At 37.3% G+C, this 16,988-nt stretch overlaps 1 protein-coding gene across 3 annotated transcripts in view; it reads left to right on the forward strand.

Annotated features, from left to right (window-relative positions):
• The window catches only part of DNAH17 (dynein axonemal heavy chain 17), a 233,706-nt gene that overhangs the window by 48,680 nt on the left and 168,038 nt on the right, over positions 1–16,988 (forward strand). For all 3 annotated transcript variants that reach the window (XM_003340283.4, XM_056817399.1, XM_056817398.1), the window contains exons 15-20: positions 7,894–8,002; positions 10,852–10,955; positions 11,262–11,402; positions 13,333–13,476; positions 15,250–15,432; positions 16,290–16,544. In XM_003340283.4, the coding sequence (XP_003340331.2) occupies positions 7,894–8,002; positions 10,852–10,955; positions 11,262–11,402; positions 13,333–13,476; positions 15,250–15,432; positions 16,290–16,544 (936 nt within the window). The remainder of the gene's footprint in view (positions 1–7,893; positions 8,003–10,851; positions 10,956–11,261; positions 11,403–13,332; positions 13,477–15,249; positions 15,433–16,289; positions 16,545–16,988) is intronic.

Genomic DNA, 16,988 nt, shown 5'->3' on the forward strand with positions numbered 1-16,988 from the left:
AAATTTAATATGATTCAGCTTCTCCAGCATCATGTTCATTCATTAGTCATCGAACAAGGCTCTTAGAGTACCAACAATCAAATTAAGCTCTCTTCATGTGCTAAAAATTGTACAATTCTTAGTACTTTCTGTGGAAGAGAAGTGGGCAGAGAGTGCTAAGAATTGTACAAGTATGAAATTCTTGTGTAACAAGAAATATGTGTCTGAACTATATATGTACAGTAGATACTCAAATATATGTGCACTATACATATATGCCTACATATATGCACACATATATGAGTGTATGTAAATGTAAATATATATCACCAGGTGATCAGTTTTTTCATGATATACCTATCTAAAATTAACTTGATTTTTCCTCAGAAAACAGACTAGTTCTTTTAGAAGTGACAAAGTCTAAGTCTTTCCAGCATTGCAGAACCTGATAGAATCTATGCTACTCTTAGTATACTCCTTAAATACACATGTAACTTCCCTTTTAAATTAGGTATCTGATTATGACTGTGGAAGCAAAATAAACTCTGAAAGAAATAATTACATTAAAATTTAAAATTAGTGATACTTTGGAATAAAGACAAGTTTGTCATAACATCTAATCTGGCATATAACCATTGTTGTGGAGTACTGTTTAAGGTGTTTTGTCAGAATTTCATGGTGTACTTGTATTCTAACACAACCACATATATCAGAACACCCAATTGTGCCACAAAATTGGTTTCTTTTTTCTCACTTTCCCTCTGTGGTATCAAAGCCCTCCTTAGCAGTGCAATAGTAAGAGTAACCCACCCTGGAGAAAATCATGGCCACAGCCTCCCAAGTTTTCTTATCATGGTTGCATATGCTCAAGGTGCAAATGGAACCATATTCTTTCCTATTCATTTTGTCTTTAGATCCAAGTTCTGGGACCAGGCATCCACCAACATATTATGTGCCCTGGAAAAATAGATCATCAAGAACAATCATGACATTTGGAGTTCCCACTATGCATGACTCCCAAATAATATATGTAACTCCTTAAAAAGACCACATTTTTTTTGATAAACTGTGATAATGTGATGCCTTTTCCAGATGTGGTGCCTTCAGGTCTCCAAATTCCTTCCAATTGTTATATAATTTCTCTTTGCTAGAGAGAATTATTATTTGCATAAATTATAGACCACAACCATGCTAATAATCTTGGGATTTAGACCCTTCTCCTCCTTGACATGATGCATGAGTGGGCATGTCTTCTTCTATCTCATATCTCTTCTTTCAAGTTGGTTCTGTTCTTTGTAATTTTAAAACATTCAGTTTTTTTTGAGGTAGTTCTTTTTGTTTATATTGTTCACTTCACTCTGAATCAATTCATGGAGATCTTTCCATGATTCTTTGTATTCAACACATTCATCATTTCTTATAGCACAGTAATATTATATTACCGTAACATATTACAAATTATTTAACTGTTTTACAGTCCATGGACATCTAATTTGTTACCAATTCTTTGCTGTCACAAAAAGTGTTGCTATAAAAATTTTTCCTTCTTTTTCTGTAAGATGTTGTAACCCTCCCTTGTGTTCTTTCCCACTTTCTCTTGGGTGCTATAAAGTACATGACTGACAGTACTGCCAGAGGGATGGTTCTAGACAGATCATTAGCATATAAAGTTTCTTGGACCAGCAAAGTCTAAGCATGGGTTTGTTTCTCCCTGTTATAGAGTTCTGATGCTATTTTAGCATCTCTCAGTGGTATTTGCTCCTTGTAGGGGCTATGTGGCTACACTAGCTTCTCAAGTTTTGTATGAAGCATCTCTACCTTTCATCCCAAAGTTTTACATTCTCCCTTATGCCCATAAGATTGCCTGGAAGTTGAATGAGAAATCCCTTACAAATTCAATTTAGTATAAATTCAGGCCTGTAAGAATCTTCATAAGATACTTGAGACCAGTTGAAGCAGGCGATGCATTCATAGCAGCCAGGTGAAGGAATGGGGGCTGGACCTGAAGACAAGATCTAAATTCAAATCTGGTCTCAAACACTAGCGAGGTGACCAATCACTTAATCTGTCTGAATCCGTTTTTGCTTCTGTAAAATGGGGATAATATCACCTACCTTCCAGGGTTATTGTAAGGATAAATTCAGGTAATATTAGTAAAGGGCTTTGGAAACTTTAAAGAACTATAAATTCTAAACAATATTATTACTATTGTTCTTATTTTTATTATTGTTGCTACTATCTAATGGGTACATTTTCTCCTCCTTTCCTTGCCTTGGGTAACCAAAGTCCTATCTGCTTCTGTTTCTTTCTTCTTTGGCATTTAATTGCTATACTTCCAAAGCCTCTGACAAAGCCTACATTCCTTTTTCTTCTTAAATAGCTTAAGTGAATGCAGTTCCCTTGGGGGTAGAAATGCCAGTACACTCTCCTAAAAGGAAATAGCCCCGTTTGCCTTTTTCCACCTCCACAATTTGGTTGTACTCCCTTTACTTTGAATATCCTTTCTCTACAATCTGATTTGGGAAAAATTCAGGCAGACCCCTGGGAACATGCATACTTGGGGACCTACTGAGAAATACAATCCCTCCAGGTATGATTTGAGTAACCCCACACTGAACCAAAGGGGAATAAATTGAGGAATACAGTCAGAGTACTTTCTCAGCCCTTCCACTAGTTAAGAGTAGGCTGTTCGGAGAGGTAGGTCCAGCCTTAATGCTAAGGGGTAGGGACATTGTGTGAAGGTTTCATCTACTCAAAAGAAAATAAAGTTAGTGCCACTGAGCTTCAAGTATGTCAGGGGAAAAAAGTTGGTATCTAAGGGAAAGCATTCAGTTGGATTTGGGAAAGTTCACAATTATAAAAATCATTGTCTCTCATTTTCCAATCTTCAATCTCCAGTTATCTCCTGGTTCCTTCCATGTTTCCAAGCATTCAAAGTCTCACCTACACTTAGAAACTCATCACTAGACTGATCACTCTTCAAACACTTATATGATGGCCTTCCTTTCACAAACTAGAAAAAGTTGTTTTATTGACTTCATTTCTCTAAATGTATAACCCTTTGCAGTCTGGCATCTGATCTCATAATATGTAAAACTCTTTTCTACTTGCCAATTTGATGACTTTTCTCAATATTCACTTTTCCTCTGCAGAATTTGCCACTGTTAGCCTCTCTTTCCTCATACTCTCTCTTCTCCAGGTTTTTGGCACACTGCTCTCTCTTAGCTCTACTTTCTGTCTGAACTTCCTTCCCAATCTCTTTTCTTGTTCCCTATCACACACCTAATTGGAACTATACCTTAAGGCTGTGTATTGACTTCTCTTTTTTTCTCTCTCTACATATTTTCTCTTTGGTGACCTCATCAACTCCTACAGATTGGATATAAATAAATCTGGAATATATCTGCATAAAGATGTGTCAATGTGGAATCTAGAAGTCCCCAAACTTGTAGACTAGAAAGATTAAATGAATCCCAGTTTACTTAAAGGTGAAGGCTCCTGGTTTGACCTTGTCACATGAGAGTTCCTCCCCAAGGGAAAGTCCTACTTCACTGCCTCTCCAACTAACAATAGACTTTAAGATGTCTAATGACTCTCCTGGTCTCCAGAAGCCTCTCCCAGTATATCATACCCTCCTTCTGAGGATCGAACTGGGGTCCTTTTGGGAGATGGAAGTGCTACTTACTGTGCCAAATCTTAAAGTCTATTGTTAGTCTGAGAGGCAGTGAAGTAGGACTTTCCCTTGGGGAGGATCTCTCATTTGACAAGGTCAAACCATGAACCTTCACCTTTAAGTAAACTGGGATGCATTTAATCTTTCTAGGCTACAAGTTTGTGGACTTCTAGATTTCATGTTGACATATGATAAAAGACAATGGGGGTTAAGTGACTTGTTCAGGGTCACATAGCTAGGAAGTGTCTGAGGCCACATTCGAACCTAGGATCTCCCATCTACCCCATTCCCCCCCCCCAGGAATAAATTCCTTCTGATCAAACAGACACAAACTAGCAATCTGTACAAACACAAAAGAATCCATTCTCAGAAAAATAAATTACTAAGGGTAGAGGAGAAGGAGGAGGAAGCGGGTCCATTTTTTTCCCTTAATAAATATGCAATTCTGCTCACCTAAGACATGAAAGGTAATTTCTGGGGATGGATTCTAACATCAGGGTCCATGAGGTTATTCTAAATGAGGCCGGTCACGGCTTCCAAGCTCCCTGTCAAGAAAGTTCAAACCCCCTCCCAAGCTACCCATTGGCTTCTTCCAAGCAGGTAAGTGCACCTGTGTGGTGAGATTCAAAACAAATAAGTATCCTTGTGCCTAAAGTCCAAATTAGCATCTTTATGAAGATATATTCCAGATTTATCTATGTAGTTCCATATCCAGTCCTCCATCACCAACTGCTTAGTGGATATTTCACAGTCAATGCCCTATAGACATCTCAAAGTCAACATATACAAAATAGAACTCATGATCTTTCTCCCCAAATCCATCCTGTTTCTAAACTCCTCTGCTTCTTTTAACGGTACTATGATCCTTCCAGTTTCTGAAGCTCATAAACAGAGCCTCCTCCTTCCCTCCACATATTCATTCAGTTGCCAAATCTCATGGTTTCTTCTTCCACCTTATGTCTTGCAACCAATCTCTTCTGTCTACTCTCATGGCCTCTATCCTAGATTGGATCATCACCTCTTACTTGGAGAACTTCATTATGCTCCTAATTCATCTCCCTGTCTTGTTTCTTTTCTCTCCATTCCCATTCTTATACTCTGCAGCCAAATTCACATTCTTCTTGTTCCTCACACTTAAGACTTTACCTCTCATTTTTGTGCTCTTGCACTGGCTATCCTCTGTGGTTGAAAATGTACTTCCCCTTTAGTTCCACCTCTTAAAGTTCATTTTCAGTATGAAAGATTGCAGTATGAAAGAGTCTCCTCAGGTCCTGGTGCCCTCCCTTCCAAAATTATCTTGCATATTTTGTCTTCATGCTTATTTTATGCTCAAGGTGTCTTACCCATTAAAATATATAGCTCCTTGAAGGCCAGAACTATGCCATTTTGATAGTATTCCCAGCACCTCTTTTAAAAAAATATTTATTTTGTTATATTTTATTTTTATATTTAAAATCCCTTATCTTCTGTCTTAGGATCAATACTAAGTAGTAACAGAAGGTAGTAAGGTCTAGGTGAGGGAGATCTGAGTTGAAAATTGCCTTGAGAAATTCAGCCAGGAAAAATGCCAAGGCCCCGCTACAGACAGATAAACTTCGGACCTGACCAAGGCCCCTCTACAGACAGATAAACTTTGAACCTTGTGCTACAGACAAACTTGGGACCTATCCAAGGTCCCTGATAAACTTCAGCACCAAAACCCCAGGTGCAAAAAGCAACTTTCCAACAAGGGCATGCAACAGATAATGGACTGGAAGGAGGAAGGGAGGGGGACTATTCATGCTGAAAAGTATTTAAGACTGAATCTTCAGGAGGGAAATTGGAACTCTGACGGCAGAAGTTCCCACTGGTGTGCACCAGTTCCATAATAAAGGACTCTTTGTCTGCTGACATTGTCTACAGTCTTCCTTGGTGGTGGGTGAAATCCCGGACCTTAACATAGGCAACTGTGGTTAAGTAACTTGTCCAGAGTTATATACCTAGGAAGTATCCAGGAAACCCCAACTGCCTTATTGCTCTTCTGCCTTGGAACCAATACTTAGTATCAATTCTAAGACAGAAGATAAAGAAAAAATAATAACTTCCTCAGAAGTCCTCTGTAATTGTGGTTGTTTATTACATTGATCAGAGTTCTTAAGTCTTCCATTGTTGTTTGTCTTTACAATAGTGTTGTATAAATTGTTCTCTTGGTTCTGCTCATTTAACTTTGCATTAATTCATACAAGTCTTTAAGGTTTCTGAAACCATCCTCTATGTGATTTCTTAAAGCACAATAGCATTACATCACCTTTATATATTATAACCATCCTTGTTTAGTCCCTTATGATTGTTCATATCTATTTACCTTTTATGTTTTTCTTGACAGGATTGTCAAGATTATGAGTGTATATACTTTAACTTCAAAAATATAGTATCATAAACTCTCCACTCTTTTCTTTTTCTATATTTAATCTTTAATTTTTATCATTTATATGTAAACAAAAATTTTAACATTCATTTAAAAATTTTTTGGGTTCTAAATTCTCTCCCTCCCCAACATGAGAAGGCACTCCTCACTCATACTAGGACAGTAGTACTACTCACTCCAGAAGCCTATACCTAGGTATAAGTCTTCTCTTGAATCTCCTCCCCTAGATCAGTAAGAAAAAGAGCTTCCAGTTGACATTTGCATTGTATACAAGTTATAATCCTCCATGCTGGCAATGAGATCTCTTTTTTGCCCTTGGGCATAGCTTCTCCTACCCAGTATGCTCTTAGCCAAATGCCCTAGTATCCAACAAACCTCTCTTTCTACACTTATGTGGGCTGGAAAAATGACTTGTGTTTTTCTTTTTTTTTTCTTGTATTTTCAGATCGAAATTCTATTTGGTTGTTTTCTAGATCTGTTAGAAGGAGCTGGAGGAGCTCATTGTATGACTTCCTGTTACTCTGCCATCTTTACTTTCCATAAATTTTCTATTGCAGCCAGAATAGTCACTAGGGGAAACTGGTGTCAACCTACTGTGTTTCAGATCCTGGGTCAAAGCACAAGCCAAAAATACTTTGATATCCACAAAGTAACATGAATCCTCTCTGTCAGGGACACCTCTGATTTATTAGCTTTAAATTTTACTACCCTTCAATTTCCTCGTGAACTAGTAGTTAGCCTATAAACAAATAACTCTAAGGAAGGCAGTGTTTACATTTGTAATTTCTCTAGATCAAAGAAATCACTTTGTACCTCATATACCTTCTACTCTTAAGTAACTTGGTTTGTAACTCTTTCCCAATAAGGATAGTCTTAGAAAATGTGTGTGTAAAAGCAAACCTTACAAAAATTAAGTCATATTTCAAATATATAAGGATAATTTATTATTTTAAAACATTCTTTTCATAAAGTATCTATGATTTGTTTTATCAGCTTTATAAAATTTTAATTGATCAGTTCTGTAAATCCAGGTTTTCCTACATCAGATATATTCAAGCATGAATTTTCTAGTTCCTTAAAAGTGGAATATGTATGTATTATATTGAATTCTGCTCATGATCTAAAGTAAACCTGCTCCTTCTGTTCCTTGCTACTCAGTTCACTTTCAGGTTTTGGATGGATGATAGAAGTTTGGGACTGAGTGTAAATAAAAGATTCAAATACATGTGGCCACATTTAGACTATTTGAGTATGCTGAGTCTATGTATCTGAGGGTGTCTTTTTAATGTTTTGCTGCATTACAAAGTTAAATGCCATATATTTTGAATTGTGTACTGCAGTTATATTATTTGTAATTATTATCTTCATTCCTCATTAGCACAAACAACAGGGTTCATAGGATCATAAATTATAGCTAGTATAGGGGCCTTAGAGGTCATCTAGTCAAAACTCCTTCATTTTACAGAAGAGGACACTAAGCCCCAAATGGGTTAATTAAACTTGCCCAGGGTCACACAGGTTAAGAATTGGTAGAGTGTGTATTTGAACCAAAGTCATCTGACTCCAAATCTAAAGAAAATATCTTCTACCGAGTTCCCTGTCTCCTCCCTTGATTGTTTGATAATAAAATGGTTCCCAAAATATATTAATAAAAATTGGGCATCTTTTGAGATATGTGGCCATAATCAATTCCTAATTGAATAAGATTTTATTTAAATTATTCTGAATATGAGTGATAACGTATAGGTACTTACAAAAGATTTTTATTCTTTTTTTTTTAACAAATTATTAAGTTGGATTTTAAAAATGAGTCTGAAATGCCTTTGTTTTGCAGATAAAGACCACTGTTCTAGATGTGGAATATCCATTGATCAAGGCAGAATTAGAAGCAATTGATGTGAAGTTACAGCAATCTGAAACAACATTGTTTTGGAATGGTGAAGGTATTAAAGCAATGGCTTCATTTTCAGTTGAACTTGACATTCACCAAAGTCTACTTCTACTATTAATATCATCTATCCTAAAGAACCTATTAATTTGGTTTTGTTTTCTTATCCCTCCCCTCAAAAAAACCAAAAACTTGCTTTCAGAACTCAACTTCAGAAAAGATGAAGTATGTGGGATGTGTAATGATTAGGAAAGGTGAGCCCTGGGAGAAGAACACTATAGTGGCCATATTGTAGAACCAGTGTTAGACCAACAGAGGACCAGGAGGCAGAGGAACAGAATGGGGAAAAGAAACATGCTCATTACCTACGTGCACTCTAGGATAGAGTCCCATCTGCCAGCATCTGTAGATTTGCACTATTTACAACTATTCTCTCTGACACCTAATAGAGTCATTTACAGTTTTCTTCCGTTAATGTGATATTGCATTAGGGAATAAGGACTTTTCTTCTAAAGGGACATTCTTTATCTTCTGATCTTAGCAGGCTACCTAGCCAGGTAATAAATAATCAGAGAGTAGGGATTGCATGTTTGCATGGTGCTTAGTAGTAATGATAGTCTGCTGGATCATCTCTTATTTGGAAGTCTTTTTTTTAAACCCTTACCTTCCGTCTTGAAATCAATATTGTATATTGGTTGCAATGCAGAAGAGAGGTATGGGCTAGGCAATGGGGGTTAAGTGACTTGCCCAGAGTCACACAGCTAAAAACTGTCAGAGGTCAAATTTGAACCCAGGACCTCCCATCTCTGGGCCTGACTCTCAATCCATTGAGCTACCTAGCTGCCCCCTCATTTGAAAGTCTTGAGAATTGATCAACACTGTCCTCTCCTGTCCTTCCTATAGAAACAGGCAGTTGCTGACCCACTCTGATTCATTCATATGCTGGGAGCTGCCTTTCCCTTTGCTGTGATGGGTTTTGCTGAGCTATCCATTAGTTTCACAATTTTCTCTCTGAGAAATTTAGCCTTTGATGTAGGTTTCATTTGTATCTAACACTCCTTATGTAATAATGTGTTTTATTATACAATGTATTTAACATCATATATTACATTATGTTAAATGGTGCATATTTCTAGATATACAAATATAACCCAAGTATGTCTGTACAGACTCAAATAAACTATACACAATCCTGGGAGAACCTGACCTCAATAAAAGGAGTAAAACTTTTTCTGGATCATTCTTTCCATCTTGAAGTTCTGGAAACATCTCTTAAATGTAACAGCTAGAGAATGGGTGGCTCAGTAGTAAAGTGCCAGCCCTGGAGACAGAAGGATCTGGATTCAGATCTATCCTCAGACACTTCCTAGCTATGTGACCTTGGGCAAGTCACTTAGCCCATTAACCTCACTTCTATTGCTCTTCTGCCTTGGAGAACTGATAATTATGTCAATTCCAAGATAGAAAGTAAGAGTAAAAAAAAAAACAACCATAACCAGATATGAATCATGTCTAACATTTCCCCTGAGTAGACTTAACAAAGTCCCTTCTCATCATTGTCATTCCTTCATACTACAGAAGGGCCAAAATGGCATCACAAGGTCAAGGTCAAGGTACAGTGTGTTTGCCTTTGGCTGCTCAGATCAATATGAGCTTGGAAGGCAATGCCACAGCTCCCTTTTAGAAAGGTATTCAATGCACAAAATAGATCTGAATACATGAAAATTCTTCCACTACCACAAAAGGAAAATTCAAAACACAAAACACTCATAAAGTATGAATTAACAAATATTTAAAATTCAAAATAATAATGAATCACCTAATAGGTTCTTCTGAAACTTAGAAGCACTTTGTGCAACTGCTAAGTAGATATTTCATATTCACCTTGGATTTATATTGTCTGAACTATATGCAAAATTCAAATCTTCTGTCTAGTGAGTACTTTGTGTCTCTTTAGTACTTCTCTGATTTAGAAAGATCCTGTTAGTGGTTATCTTTTCTGAAAAATGGCACAGTTAGAAAAAACTCCTCCCAAGTCCCATTCCCATTAAAACAAAGAAAAAAATCCTTATTTTTATATAATAAACATATGTGAGACAGCTAAAAGGCTCAGTGGATTGATAGCCAGGCTTGGAGTTGGGAGGACCCGAGTTCAAACCTAACTACTTCCTAGCTATATGACCGTGAGCAAGTCACTTAACTCTAATTGCCTAGCCCTAACTACTCTTCTGTCTTGAAACTGATAGTGAGGATTGATTAAGACAGAAAGTAAAGATTTTTTTATAAAGAAACATAATTGGTCATGTTAAAAAAATCAGGAGTCCCACAATTTTCTGTGTGGTGGTAGGCAGCATGCTTTATCATCAGTCCTGCTTGATCAGAGTTCTCAAGTCTTTCAAAATGGAAACATCCACTTCTCAAGTTCAACATTTGGTGACATAGAGTCAGAGAAGGACATATAAAAGGTTAACAGAGGTCTGGGAGTCATTTCTCAGGCTCAACCTATTCTGACTGTTCTGTGAATGTAGATACCATTGCTACTGGTTTTTGAGGGAAGATGAAGAGATAAATTCTTCCACACCCTGGTAGAATTGGAAGAATTCCAACTGATTTTACAAAAGAGAGGGAGGTAGATCTTTTCTACAGTATTGACAGCCCCTTGGGGTGGAGGGTAGTTCTTCCAGTCTCAGTTGTCAATGATCTTGGGCACCGCTCCCTAGGGTCCATGGAATCTTAGTCAAAGGAACAGAGTGGTGCTTTAGCAAAGGGTTTATAACTCTCTCCTCAGTACAGTATTTCCTGTCTCCAACAAACTGACAGGGACACCTTTGACCCTCCATTTCTGAAATTTTTTACAGAAAAGGAAACTGATTGATGACCATTTTAACTTTTTTTTTTCTTTAGGTGTTTTTCAATATATTCAAGAGATGAGAGAAATCCTACATGATTTAGAGACCAGGATCCAGAAAACAAAGCAAAATGTGGAAGGAATTGGTCAGATTATGAAAGTGAGTACAATTACAATTACAAAGTGCCTGAGGAGGGGTCAGAATGGAGCAGTAGGGGAAAAGCCAAGGAAAAATAATGCTAGAATAAAATGCATATCCAGTAATAGAAACTTTAAATTTAAAGAGCTCAGGAAGGGTCTTCATACTACAAAAAGGCAAGGAATGCACTGAGGAAGTAGCTTTTACTGCTCTGTCACTATAATTGTGAAGCTGGGTTTATTAGGTGAATATAAGCTTTTTCTCGATGTGCCTTTTGCTAGTTTCTTATCAATGAATTGCTAACCTGTTCTAACACTTTCCTTTCAGGATTGGTCAGCCAACCCTATGTTTGAAAGAAAGGACAACAAAAAAGAGACCCTTTTAGATTTGGATGGAAGGGTAAACAACCTCAACAAACGCTACACAGCTGTCAAAGAGGCTGGACAGAAGATTCAGGCCATGGTTGCAGTAAGGGAACTAAAAAAATCTCTTGGGAGCACACCTGATTTTCATACAAAAGAGAGAAAAGCCAAGATAAACACAATGAATAAGACCAAAGAGTTAGAGCTTTAGGAGACTTGAGAGAGCATAAAATCCAACTCTCTACCTTTTACCAATAAGGAACCTGAGGCCAATGGAGTTAGCTGATTTGTCTAGGGTCACAAAGGATTCCAACTCAGGTTCTCTGAATCCAAAACGAGTGCTGTGATTAAATGAGTGACCATTCAAATCACTCAATAAAAAATGTTTTAAATTAACTATATTATAAAATCTTAAATCTGAAGCTAGAAGGGAGCTTAAAAGCCCTCTAATCCAATCCTCCATTTTACAGATGAGGAAACTGAACCCTAGGAAGGTTAAGCAGCTTATCTAAAGTCACACAGGTACTAAGCGTAAGAGGTAGGATTTGAACCCCAGTCCTCAATTCCTAAGCCATCATTCTTTTTTTTTTTTTTCAAAAAACCCATACCTTCCACCTTAGAATTAAGAGGTTACACTGCTAAGAAGTGTCTGAGGCCACATTTGAACCCAGAAACTCCTGTCTCCAGGTTTGGCTCCTCTATCCACTGAGCCACCTAGCTGCCCTTCTGTGTATTTTAAACATATTTCATTTATTCTTTTTTCTCTATCTCTTTTTTGGGGGGCAGAGGGAGTATTCCATTTCCCCAATACTCTCCCCACCTCCAAAGTCTTCCCTTATAATAAATAGGAGTAGTCGAAATAAATCCAAATATGGACTACAATTGAAAATGAATGTCTCATTCTTTGCTTCTACTCCATCACCTCTCTAGCAAGAGGTGGGACATATGATCATTCTTCTCTAGTCTTGATTAACTATTACATTGATCATAGTTCTTAAATCCTTGACAGCTGTTTTCCTTTATAATGTTGCTGTAAAGACAGCTATCTGGGTGGTACAATGGACAAAGCCCTGGGTTTGGAATCAGGAAGACTCATCTTTGTGAGTTCAAATCTGGATTCAGTCACTCACTATCTTTATGTCCCTGGGCAAGTCACTCAACCCTGTTTGCCTCAGTTCTTCATCTATAAAATGAGCTGGAGAAGAAAATGGAAAATCATTCCAGTTTCTTTGCCAAGAAAACCTCAAATGACAGCCAAACTGAAAATGACTGAATAAGAAGTGCATATGGATGGACACAGAGAGAAGGACAGAGGGGAGAGGGAGAGGAAAAAGGAGGGAGGAAGGGATATATGCATATTATATATATATATGTTTACACACACATATATATATATATGAAGAGAGAGAAAGTACTGGGATTATAAATACAAGTATATAGGCCCTACTCTCAAAGACTTTGTGTTCTAATAAGGGAATACAACAAAGAGTAAACATAGTGGTCTAAGCTAGATTTACCATTTTAGGAAAGTGGTCCCAAGGATGGAGGCATCTCTAGGATGAGAAATCTGTAGAGAAGATAGAGAAGTCTGGAGAGTGAGTGGAAACAAGAATAACATAGGGTTTACTGATAGTTCAAAAATCATTATGGGAACTCTTATTCACACAAAAAGGATACCATATGTGCACTTTCACCCTTGAAACCATTCCTGCTTTGGCCCCAAACAAAACCACTGTGTGCCTAGTTGGATCTTAGGCAACTGTCAGTCAACTGATAGAGGGCTAAGAGTTTTTATGCTAAAGAAGGCAAAGTGAACTCAATGCTCCAATTTATGATGAGCTGATTCCAACTATGTATAAACACTCCAACCATAAGTAGGTCAGATAAAGCCAAACACAATTGTTGGCAGAAATCCTTTGGTATTAGGCCTGTACTCATGGATATCTATGTCATTCTAACTGTTGCTATATCGATCTGTCTCTCTTTTTCTGGATAATAGTGCTGATTTAATGACTTACATAAAATTCTTTTCCCAGGAAAATGCAGAATTATTTAAAGCTGATACTACATCCGAATCTTGGAGAGACTATGTAGATTATATTGATATTATGGTCTTAGATGGATTTGACCAATTTATTCGTAAATCTTTACAATATCTTCTGAACAACATGATAACAGATGTAAGTTTTGAAATAGTTCCTTTGTTTCAAAGGGGATGTTAATAGTAGACTTATCAGGGGGGCAGCTGGGTAGCTGGGTAGCTCAGTGGATTGAGAGCCAGGCCTAGAAATGGGAGGTTCTAGGTTCAAATCTGGCTTCAGACACTTCCCAGCTGTGTGACCCTGGGCAAGTCACTTAACCCCCATTGCCTAGCCTTTACCACTCTTCTGCTTTGGAACCAATACACAGTATTGATTCCAAGATGAAAGGTAAGGGTTTTTTTAAAAAAATAGACTGATCAAAAATTGGTCTTAATGTAAATTATTTCTAGCATGTTTAAACCAAGGGTCCCTGGGCACCCTTGTGGCCCTCTCTCTGCTTTCTACCACTTTCAAGGCCAGTTAGGTTGAGTTCTTTCTGATTCCTAGTTTGAGTCAGCTACAGGGTCTCATTGAGGTCAAAGAAATAAGAAGTTCTTAACTACATTTTTCACCTATTTTTCTATTAATCATGGTTCTTATAAACATTAGGGAGGTCTCATGTCACCTCTTAGTTACACTTCTAAGATCCTAAATGTTTACACTTTGTTTTGAAGGTCAGTGGTGTAAACTGCTCATTTGATTCTTGTATTTTCACTTTGGGGGCTTTTAGTGTGGAAAGGTTAAAGTGATATGGATTGAAAGGAAAAAACCTCTGAATCAAGAATCTTCTTCCACTTATAACAATCTTGAGGATTGTTGAACACTTAGAGGCCTCTGGATATGGATTAGATAATCTAGTACTGCCTAAACTGACCATTAGAGAATGTTTTCCCTGCCTATAGCTAAATAGGCTATCAGGGGAAATGAGACAAATATCTCTTGCTCCTTTAAATGAAGTGGAAATTACTTAATCAATGTTCTTTGCAAATAGTTACTTACACCTGCCCAAATCGGGATAAAAACTAACATCACTGGATTAAAAAGAAAAGCTAAAATTTAACCCTCAGTTCTCTTTCATTGGGAAGAGAGAATGAGGAAAAATATCTCCAGCCTTCAGTGATGACTATTTTGTGTGTGTGTGCGCTTTCTACTTCAAAAGTAAAAAACACTGTGAAAAGGGAAATAAAATTGACACTCAGTCACCCTTCCTAAGTTTTAACCTGTCCCAAGTTTTAGCCCTGTTTGCATCACTTAGAATTATGTGATTTGCTTTGAGAGACAGAATAATAATGATTGCTGAACTGGACTTAGAATCAGAAAGTCTTGGGTTCAAATCTTAGATGTACTAGCTTTATGACTCTGAGACATTAAAAAATGGGGATCACTAGATCTGCAGAAACTCCCTAATGGGATTGTGGTGAGAATTAAATGAGATAATACATGTAAAGCAGTTTTTAGATATATATGCTATATGAATGCCTTCATGCAATTTCTAAGTATTATTATGAATAAAGCACAAATAATCTAAAAAAACAAGTAATACAAAATTAATTTCTATCTCAATGCAAATGCAAATAGAATTATTTTTATAGCAGACATATTCTGTGAATTACTTTGCTTAAGCTGAAACTGAGTCTACTTTGCCTGAATACACATAGGCTGTATGGTAGGGAAAAGTAATGAAGGAGAATTTCTATTAGTGAAGTCAAATTAATTTATAGTTTTTTAAAAAGTCATATATAATTCACAAAACAGATTATCTGCCTACTGATTATTGAGAAGCTACTGTAAGTGGGATGATGTATAAAGTTAGAGGTAAATAGACCCATTCAGTCTAAGAAAATAATCCCTCTGGGGATCAACTGTTCTCAGGAAACCATTGCTCCTCTATTTGAAGTGAGGATGGAGCTAGCTGAAGATCTTTTAACATTCAATCCATCTCTGGAAATTGGGGTGGAAAATGGCTTCTTAGCACTAATAGAGAGTCTGATAGATGACATATACAACACTGCCAAACTAATTCCACGTCTGACAAAAGGCAAACTGAGTTACAAGGTAAGCTTTTTCTTTGAATTAATTATTAATTAATTAATTAAGCTGTTATACTGGGAAAGACTTTGGTGTCACCCCTCTTGGGTCACTTTTTCCTTAGAGCTCTAGGAAAGCAGATCCCTGTAGTCATCTAGTGTCTTAGAAAATTGCAAATCTGGTCTCAGACACTTCGTATCTGTGTGATGCTGTACGAGTCACTTAATGCCTCTTTGCCCAGTTCCTTATCTGTAAAATGAGCTGGAGAAGGAAATGGCAAACAATTCTAGTATCTTTGCCAAGAAAACCTCAAGTGGAGTCACATAGAGTTAGGTAGTACTGAATAACATACCACAAAGGGAACCAGTGCTTCTCAGAAATGTTCCAACCTAAGGTAGGTAGAGAAATCACAGTGGCTACTTTCATCAGTTACTCTAATTGTTTCTAGCTAAATCACTTCCTTGGGGGTGAATGGGATATTATATTAAGAGCCATTCTAACCTTTCTCTTCTATATTCAAGAACTCAGATACCCATTACTCTTTCATCAGGTAGAGAATAAAACCCACCATACTGTCTATTCTCTGAAAACTATTTTAACTAAATAAAAAATCTTTCCCTTCCATTTTTTTAAGGCTAGTAGCAATTTTACTGATTTAAAGCAAATTTCCTCTCTCTCTCTCTCTCTCTCTCTCTCTCTCTCTCTCTCTCTCTCTCTCTCTCTCTCTCTCTCTCTCTCTCTCTCTCTCTCTCTCTCTCTCTCCTCTGTGTGTGTGTGTGTGTGTGTGTGTGTGTGTAGGAAGGTGGGATGGGGATAGAAGCTAATTTGAATGATTAATGTGGGCACCACTTTCATTATTTACTTTCCAACCTTTTCCCTTTTAGACTGACCTAGAAGATAATCCTGAGCTGTCAGAAATGAGAGAAGAAGTCACAGGGCAAGTTTATACTGCCATGAAACAGGCTGAGGAGTATCAAGATTCCTTTGAGAAATATTCTTACTTATGGATTGATGACCTCCGTGACTTCATGCAGTACTTCTTGACTTATGGACGCATGTTCACGGCAGAAGAGTTAGAGGCTCGAGCTGAAGAGAACTTCCCCAAAATACCCCCAACTCTAGCACAATTTCAGCAGCAGGTAAACATTAAACTGAAAAAAATCAAGGTACTAGGAAAGACTTGAAAATTATTTGATTGATAGAGGGCAATTAGATGGCTCAGTGGGTTGAGAGCCAAGCTTACAGATGGGAGGTCCTGGGTTCAGATCTGGCCTCAGACACTTCCTATCTGTGTGACCCTGGGCAAGTCACTTAACCCCAATTGTCTAGCTCTTATTGCTCTTCAACCTTGGAAACAATGCACAGTATTGATTCTAAGACAGAAGGGATCAGTTTAAAAAAATTATTATTGATGATGGAAATGGACAGAGGGTGGAATGGGGGAAGAAAATATCCAAATAACTCTACGTCACCTTTATGTAAGGCTTATTCAATTTGCAGGTTATCTTTAGAAATTTCTAACATGATACTGGCTTCTTCCTGCAACTCAAAACATTTTTATGCCATTTTCCCATCAGATAGGG

This window comes from Monodelphis domestica, chromosome 2, assembly GCF_027887165.1.
Source record: "Monodelphis domestica isolate mMonDom1 chromosome 2, mMonDom1.pri, whole genome shotgun sequence".
Lineage (NCBI taxonomy): Eukaryota > Metazoa > Chordata > Mammalia > Didelphimorphia > Didelphidae > Monodelphis > Monodelphis domestica.